Source organism: Austrofundulus limnaeus, unplaced genomic scaffold (assembly GCF_001266775.1).
Source record: "Austrofundulus limnaeus strain Quisiro unplaced genomic scaffold, Austrofundulus_limnaeus-1.0 Scaffold1714, whole genome shotgun sequence".
In the NCBI taxonomy this organism is placed as follows: Eukaryota; Metazoa; Chordata; class Actinopteri; order Cyprinodontiformes; family Rivulidae; genus Austrofundulus; species Austrofundulus limnaeus.
This window is the reverse complement of record NW_013954116.1, coordinates 9,885-19,077: the sequence shown is the minus strand read 5'-3', so window position 1 is coordinate 19,077 and position 9,193 is coordinate 9,885. Positions and strand designations below refer to the sequence as shown.

At 42.9% G+C, this 9,193-nt stretch overlaps 1 protein-coding gene across 2 annotated transcripts in view; it reads left to right on the top strand.

The window, feature by feature from the left end:
• LOC106536170 (nucleus accumbens-associated protein 2) overlaps positions 1-9,193 on the top strand; it is a 36,566-nt gene that overhangs the window by 20,188 nt on the left and 7,185 nt on the right. Inside the window, exons 2-3 of one of the 2 annotated variants that reach the window (XM_014033370.1) lie at positions 7,407-7,578; positions 7,678-8,457. In XM_014033370.1, coding sequence (XP_013888824.1) covers positions 7,467-7,578; positions 7,678-8,457 — 892 coding nt within the window. In that variant the 5' untranslated portion in view covers positions 7,407-7,466. Of the gene's footprint in view, positions 1-6,276; positions 7,579-7,677; positions 8,458-9,193 lie in introns of those variants that run through there. The other variant, XM_014033372.1, reaches the window with a different exon arrangement.

Below are 9,193 nucleotides of genomic sequence, written 5' to 3'. Positions count from 1 at the left end.
CTCTCTCTCTCTCTCTCTCTCTCTCTCTCTCTCTCCCTCTTTTTTCCCTTCTACGTTTATTCATCTCGCTTCCAATCACTTCTCTAAATGACGAGACCTTTCAGCTTTTCTCACTGGTTTGAGAGACTTGTGGTGGCTTCAGTCGTCCTTTGTGTGCCCGAAAGCTGCCGTGTGCGTTCAAGGGTATTTGGACTGACATCTGAGTGTCCACTGTTGTACCGAGCGCCGGTCGCTGCTGTTTGTTTGGCGTGAGGCAACAGCCACTAAAACTGTTGTTTTGTTTACCTCCCACAGCCATTTGGCGTTCATTAGCAATGTCTTTGCCTCAGGAGAATCACTCAGACACTCACAAACACTCATTCGCACACACATCCTTTCTATTTGTATTTTTCTTTGTTTGGTTCTAACTACTACAGACGGAACTGATGCAGAAGTCTTTAATATGTAGTTTTTAATTCTGATTTCTTCTAGCTTTTGTTGTTTCTGTTTTCTGTTATTGGTGCTATTTTTTTTAGCAGATTTCAGTTCCTACTTCCTTGTATTGCTTTTTTGTTGTTGTTGTAATCTCGAAACAACTGCCTTTTAAATGACTATAATCATCTAGAAGAAAATTGAACTTTTCCTGATCTTTAATCACTACCAGTTACATTGTCAATAATTAATTTGCACCCACAAATGACTAAATAAGCCCCTTCTTTGTCTTTTCATTTTGTTTCAAAATGTCTTTATGCTAAGATGCTGCATCTTTTCAGGGTCAGTACCTGACTGACCCACTTCAGTGCATACTGTATGTTACACTCGAGTCATTGAACACAGAAGTCTGGGAATTTCATGCAATGGCTTTTTGACTTGCTGTACCCACCCAGTCTGTTTCCTGAGCTTTAGTTTGGCCATAGAGAGCAGGTGTAACTCTTTCTGCAAAAGGGAAAGTTTTGATGAGAGCAGCCTGCTCACACCACAGTTCAAGGTTTCAACAGCTGGTGTTTCACAGTAGCTGAACGTAACGTGGCCGTGTAAATCTGCCACTTTATGGCTCTGTTGTGGCGGGAAAATCACCACTTAGCAATGCAGAACCATAGGTTTCCCCTGGAAGCATATTATCTTCTGCCACTGCATTAATGTGGATTTGTTAAGAAAGTAGAATTAGTAAATTATGCTTCACTTTTAACTTGAAAAGTAAAACTATTACAAGAAAAAAAAAACCTTTGGAGTATCATGTAGTCTGGTGAGAATTCATTGAGAGTTTTGTCAACATTTCAAAACCCCATGAACTTCCCGTATGGAAATCATGTTTTCACACGTGAAAACTTGTGAAATAACACTTGAAGTGTTTTGAATATGTGATTTTGGAAGATGTTTCTCTGTGCCATCTAACTTTTCTTTTATTTACCATGGTTTTCAACATGATCACATTAAATTCATGGTAGATTTATATATATTTTACATATTTAATCCAGTGTTTAGACAAATTGGTTATTTCAACATATTTTGTTGCTTTGTAACAACTTATTCTCTTTTGCAAAAAAAAAATAAATTGTTGTTTGTTGCTCAAGGCCTTCTTAGGCATCAGTATTGTGACACGTCAGCTGTAATATTAGAAGAATGAAGCAATCTTTGCTGTTTTAAATTGCAGCAAAGTCTGCATTACCAAGTAGGAGAAGTTGCAGTGGAATAAATCTTTTTTTTTATTATTCAATTTTGAAACCTGGGGTTGGAACCCTATCTAATGCAACCTGTATTATTCTCCAAAGTTTATAAGCTACTTTATGGTTACTGGCTGCCGTATCTTACTTGTTGTAGATAGCTATTTGAACCTCAGCTTGAAGAAATAGTTTACCAGTAACTCAGACCAAAATTACAAGCTAAAGGCTAGTCCAAGCTGGCCAAGACCAGTGTGGATTGCTGCATGACATAACTCAAATATTTAAAAATTTATTTTAAATGTAATATTTAAAATAATACTGTCACACAATGTATGCATTATAAAATACATACATACATTCTTATTCTAGCAGAAGAATTCTGATATTTCTGCTAGAATTACCCCAGACTGCACAGGAAGTTCTAACTGCTGCTGCTATTTGTGTTTGCAGATAATTATGAAAATAACGATGTCATACAAAACTGGCATCAGTGTAAATATTTAGAAAAATAGCATTCGCATGAAATACTGTGAAAGCTTTGTGAGCGAAGAAGTTTTGAGACGGCAGCAATCCACTCTGGTCTTGGCCCCGCTCTGACTAGCCCTTAGCTCATCAGTCCGGTCAGAATTAAACTCTACAACAGGTAAGATATTAATTGTTCATAACTTTCACACAGAACTTTGCACCAGAAATTTTAAATGTTTATTTTATGAATTTTTTGTTGCTCATAACTGAAAGTCAGATATTTCTTTGTACTTTTCAGACTCGTGTTAGGCCTCCATCGCTGGTGCTGCTAATGACGCTTCTAATTGATGCACGGAGTGAACACAAGTAGAGAGTTAGCAGACAATATCCAGCCCACAACAAATCATTTCATAGCTGTCTCTTTGTTATGTAACTGTGTGAATCACAGGGATGTTTTTCTCTTCTTTTGTAGGAAAGGGTGATTTTTTTTGATCCCGACTATGTGCAGACAACTTCACTCAGCAGGGTCCGCAGACGGAGAGCGATGTTACGTTACAAGCAGTGATAAGCAGCCTCTCTTTCTCTCTCTCTCGACATCCCATAATGATACTCAGACAGACTCAGGCAGACGCCCGCTCGTTCCCGATTGGTAGAACTGTTGCCAGGGAGCGTTGCCGTCTCAACGTGGATAGAATCTGTTGTCTGGTACACTTTAGACATGAGAACAACTGCAGGATCTGAATATTTATAACGAGGGGACTGTTCATATTGGGAATGTATAGAGGCAACACCAGCAAGCGGGGAAGGATGTGCTCCTGATCAGCTCAAGTCCAAATTTTCATTCTGTTGCGTTTTATTTATGCTTTGAATGAGTTGTTGTTGATTTTAATACTTTTCTAGGCCCTGATGAGGTGTATCTTTATTGTTTGGTTAACTTGTATTATCTGCGCAGTTCAAGTTTACTTCCAGGCTGAAATCTTTGAATGTGTCTAAATTGGTGATTAGGAGYTGTGTAGGACTTTCCTGCTTTTATATTTGACCACCAAATCACTATTTAAACTTCAGGGTGACTAAAATTTGTGTGTGAGTGTGTTTGTTTACCATCTGGCCAGTGCTCCCATGTCTTCACGTTATTCAAATAGGTCCAGACCTGCTGCTTCCACTAATGACACGCGTGCGCAGGTGTGAATCCCTTGATTAAACGGACGTTTCAACGAAAGCGGAAAGCAAAYACCAAACACGGGCGGTCTACCCCGACAAACCGTCTGCACTCAGTCCCCTGACGCAGAGCGCCAAAAGTCCCAGTCATTGCATGAAACGACAAACTATAAAAACACACCTCGGTGTGCGAGAAACTTTGACAGGGGGGAAGGCGAACACTCTTAGCAGGAAACGGGGGCACGAGCCTTGAAACGGGGCGCACGCACACACACACACACACACACACAGGCATGCATAATCGCTTGTTAGACAAACAAGTTGAGGGAGTTCATGCCTTTATATGTTTTTTTTTTCTATCAGCGATGTGCAAAGTCTATATTTAATGCAGGCTGGAATTTGCATGTGCGTGTCGMTGTGTGCGTGTCTTTTCATGTCCGTGTGAAGTTTTGGCACTTTTTTTTTTCTCAGAATCTGTTTTAAATATATTCGTGCATACATTTACATGAATATGCAGCTATGTTCGTTTGTACGTGTGTGTTTTTGTGTGTGTGTGTGTGTATGTGGCACACCACTGTCCTGTCTGCCTGACTCAACATATTCCCTGTTCACTCTCCTTTGCTTTTCCTCTCTCTCCTCCCCCCTCCCACCCCCCAAACTCCCCTTCGCTCCGCCTGGCTGGCACGTACATGCATGTCTGTAGACTCTGTACTGTGCTCGCTGCCGTGGCACGCGCCAACCTCACTGCAATGCAGCCCTGTGTGCATTAATTGGCAGAGAGACAGTGGGTTTGTGGTATGCAGGATGGGAAGCGTAGAGAAAATGGAGAGGGTGGGGGGCGGGGGGTGTGAGCAAGAGGCAATGTAAGGACACAATAGTAACAATAACCATCGGACGGACCGATGGACAAGCAGTCTGGCAGGTTTCCCAGAGGGACAAACAGACTAAGAGAATGTGTACTGCTGAGTGTGCACAGGGAGATTACCTGACCGTGTGTGTTGTATGTGTGTGTGTGAGTGTGTTTAAGAGAGCAAGGGAGTGAGTGTCTGTTTGCATTAGTGTGTTTGCGTATTTGTTTCTCTGAGCTTTTTATTGTGTGTATTTACGTGTGCGTGCACGCTCTCACTCATGTGTGCCTATATGTGCCGTGCAGATATCACGCTGCTGTGGCAAAGCTCTCAAAACCATCGTCTGACTCACTCTGCTCAGCCCCTTTGTGATATCCTCACTTTCATATTTCCGCTGTGACTGAAGAGCAAAAGTTTGCTCAGTTTATAGCACAACTTTCTCCATATGAGGTTTCCTTGGCAGAGAATGAACCCAATGATTCTTGATACTTTCCAGGGATGTGCTCAGGTATATTAAAAAAAAAAAACCTCTGCGTCAGCTTTTTATCTCTTTCAAAGACTGCAGATTACAAAAGGTAAAAAAGATGGAGTGAGATTTTGAAGGTCATTTTGTTGTAAACGAGTGCTCTCATCTCCCAGAACACAGCGCCTCGGTTGGAGAGCTATTTCTATTGTGTTCTTCTACTTCATCCCGACACGCAAGAATTACACAACTTTCATGTCCACACGAAAACAGTTGCAAATCTCTTACTCATCCCATTACAGCAGTTTTACATTCGTAGCCGTCCCCCGCACATCTTTGCGGAACATACCCTCTTTGGATAGCAGTGCTTCTCATAGCCACGGCTGCAACACCCTGCTCCCGTCTCTTTCGCTTAATACACTGAGGCTTAAAAAAAATAGAAARTAACGTCAGTAACAACAAAATGGCACCCCAAATAGGCCAAGCTACAAATGCGGAGGTGTGTAAATTAATCATTTAATTTATCAATTCATGTGCAAAGTGGTCTTGCGTGAAGACAGTACTTGGGTGTCTGGTTGGTGTGTAGGTGTTTGGCAGAGATGTCCTTGGCGTGATTCACAGAACATACACAACACTTGCTCAAAAGTAAAACCTCTCTTTTTTTTCTTTTTTGTTTTATTTTTTTTATTCCTTTTTTCTTTTTTTCCCCCCACTATTGTCTTTAAAAGTGGAAAATACCTTTCGGAAAACTTTCTCTACACCGTCCACGTGAAAGCTTCCGGTTTACTAAAACTCTGTTACCAGGGGAATGATTCTCTCCAGACTTGCGTCAAAGTGGCATTTTTCGAAGTTTCACTATTTGCTGTCTAATAAATTAACAGTGTTTATGCRCTCTGCAGGCTTTTCTCATTTCTCTGCTGTCTGACTCATTCCCTCTCCCCTTCTCTGTCACACCATATAGACATCTGTGTCGAGGGGCAGAAGTTGCTTCAACCTAATTGTCTTTCTCTTCTCGTATTGTCCTCAAATGACTTTCTCTCTGTCTCAACTCTCCCCTCCCCTCGCCCGGACTCTCTCCAACTCAGCCCGGTCTCTGTCTGTAACTGTAGCCTGTGTTTTTCTCTCCCTCCCACTCCCTGCGACGTATAGATACTGCATTGATCAGACACACGCGCGCAGACACACGCACGCACCAAGCCTCCCACTCCTTTTATCATTGATTTGCTCTGCTCTGCTCGCTTTTTTTTTTTTTTTGCTCCCTCCTTCCTATTCTCTTTCTCCCTCTGTGCAGCGGCACTTGTTGAATTCAGCCCTTGGAGAATAGAAAAGAAGGGAGCGTAGTGGAGAGCGATGATGGTGATGACAGGGAGGCAAAGGGAGGCTTGGAGACAGTGAGAGGCAGAGAGAATGGGTTATCGAAGGATTTAGAGGCAGGAAGAGAAAAGTCGGGCAGAAAGCAGAGCGAGAGAGGGATCTTTGAGACAGTGGGGATGACACTTTGAGTGAAAGAGAGCGCTGGCCAGACGGAGAACATCAGAGTGCTCTCCTTCCGTCTGTAACTACTCCTCCTCCTCCTCCTCCTTCGTCCTGCTTCTGACTCTTGCTGGCGTGTTTGTGTGTCAAGGCTCCATGGTGTGTTTGAACCAGAAGACTGGCTTTACGCAGGTCAGAACTGTCTGGGCTAACTGAGCACTTTGTGTGTGTGTGTGTGTGTGTGTGTGTGTGTGTGTGTGTGTGTGTGTGTGTGTGTGTGTGTGTGTGTGTGCACACGTTAGCTGTGGGAAAGTTGCTGGAGTTATGTGCTGGTTTCTCCAGGTGAGGACATGGGTGCCAGGTTGCACAGTAATTTCCCCATACAGCCCACTCTGTGTGTGTTTGTGTGTGTGTGTGTTGATTTATGCATGCACACTTTTTATGCAAGGAAGCCAGGCTGCATGTGTGTGTCTGTACAGAGAGAAAGAGACTGTGTGTGTGTGTGTGTGTGTGTGTGTGTGTGCGTGTGTTAAAGAGGCGGTGACATTTTTTCAGTTTGTATTCCTGGAAACTGTTCTGCAGCATTGCTCAATAATGAAACTCGTGTGTGTATATGTACGTGTGTATGTGTTTGGGGGGGGGTGGGCAAAGACAATTATACATGGTTCAGAGAAGTAATGAAGGTGCGGATATTCCTGGAGAATGTGCTGCGAAGGATTTCAAGGAACTATCTATGACGAGGGGAAAGAAAAAGAAAAAAAAAAAACCTCTAGCCAAAGCTGTGAAAGAGTAATGCAACAAATACATGAAGTTTCGAGTCGGCAAGGTGAAGGAGAATCTATGAACTCTGACATGAAGAGCAGGAGTTTTATTTGCTGAGAAAAGTTACTGTCAAGGCTAACTTCCAGGCCACCAAAGTCCACAGGGTTGGAAAACTGTTTTCGAGGCGTTAAGAGCAGTTCGTGGAACCAGTCCAGGGTTCCTAGAATCCAAGTCATGTTAAACAACATAGCCTGGAGAGGTTTCACAACATTTCACACACTTACAGTAGGCACGGCATTGTTTTTTTTTTTTTTTGTGGAGTGACTTGACTCCTCCTTCCTCTCTCCTGTCTCAATCTCTCACCCACTATTTTCACATATCCATCTTTTCTTTCACACTCCTCTCACTTCTCGCGCAACGGCATTCGTTTTCTCGCTTAATTCCAACTCCTTGCTTCCTCCTCTCAGTTATCGCCTCTCTACCTTCATCTCTGACACGTTTTCTATTTACTCAAGACTTTTTTTCTCCCCCTTCTCAAACAAACTCCCATACATCATTTTTTTCTGTTGTTGTTTTGGGTTTCTTTTTTTACAGATGCCTCTCTTAGCGACAGAGACTGCAGTGAATATTTGAAAGCCTCCTTCTGTGGCCAATATGTCCCAGCTGCTCCAAGTGGAGATCCCCAATTTTGGAGCCACGGTTCTGGGTTCCCTTAATGAGCAGCGCCTCCTGGGACAATACTGTGATGTATCCATACTGGTTAAAGGTGAGTTACCAAAAATGCTGGAAGTTTTTTTTGTTTTGTTTTGTTTACATGATTTTGAGGTGTTTAAATCAATATTCTCAACTTGTCTTTTCAAACCAGGTCAGGCTTTTAAAGCCCACCGGGCTGTTCTGGCTGCCAGCAGCCTCTACTTCCGTGACCTCTTCAGCAGCTCAACCAAGACCCAGTTTGAGTTGCCTTCCTCAGTCACCCCTGCTTGCTTTGAGCAGATCCTGGGTTTTTGTTATACAGGGAAGCTAACAATGGCAGCAAGTGAACAACTGGTTGTCATGTACACAGCTGGCTACCTCCAGATTCAGCACATAGTTGAAAAGGGCATGGACCTAATGTTTAAAGCGAACTCACCTCACTGTGACTCGCAAACGGCAGGGTCCTTAGAAGAAACAGGATCGGAGCCACAAAGTCCTCTAAACAATGGCAACGGCCTTTCGGTGGCTGCCGTTTTGGGGACCCAAAGCTGGTCCACGGCACCTCTACTCATCCCACCGCGGAAGATAAAACTAGAGGGCGGCGATCCCACACCGATATCAGTGCCCTCGGTGCAAAGCAAAATTACAACGTCGGAGCTGGGGAGTCGTCTGGCGAGGGCCAGCTCGCTCTTCTACACGACAGCTGGAGGGACCCCCATCCCTGGAATGCCTTCGTTCCCCTTTCAAGGGACCAGCGGAGGTGGATTGGGAGGTGGAGTGGGAGGAGGAACGGGCGGCGAAAGATCCAGTCCTGGAGAATCCAGCCTGCCCACCACTGACAGTCCCACATCCTATCAGAATGAGGATGAGGAGTTTGAGGAAGAGCAATGCGATGGGATCACCGATGATAGTTTCAGTCATATTTATGGACGTTCAGCTAACCCCTATGGGAGTGAGTATCATGGTATAAAATATGAATTATAGTCAAGTGTTGGTATTCTTAGTAATGCATTTGTTTGTCTGGGTTTTTCATATTTTATCTCAAATTCAGCAATTTASCTACTGCAGACAAATTCCACATACATCTTTTATTAAAAAAAAAAGCTCTAATTGTTCACATATATATCCAGCTGGGTATTTTTTATTATACTGTAGCTATTGCCCTCTTAGTTTAAAGTGTTTCTGAAAAATCTCTGTTTGAAGGGGCCAAATAGCCCTACCTCTTTGCCCCATCATCACTGAAAGAATTAGGATGCCCCATACCCCCATCATCAAACATACCGAAAGAAAAAGGGCAAGGGGTGAAATGGGATTCATTTTTTAGCTTCTTGCTTGTAGTTTTTAAATCAAGGACTCCCTGACTGTCACAATMACATTCCTATATCAAATTTTATCTTTCTGCTCCGACTAAGTGCATTACTTCGTCATCTGCCCTTGGCTKATGTCAGAAATTCATTTGATATCAGACCAATTTAAACTCAAACTCGGCATGACTTGCAAAAAAGAACAAAAAAAGAGCAGTGTGTCCAGATGTGTCACATATTAGGCAAGAAGGAGAAAAGCTGTTTGTTTTATCCCACTTACATTATTTAAATCTTCATAAATGATGTATTCTGCACATCTTAGAAGATCAGCATTGTGTGTGTGTGTGTGTGTGTGTGCGTGTGTGTGTGTGTGCGTGTGTGTGT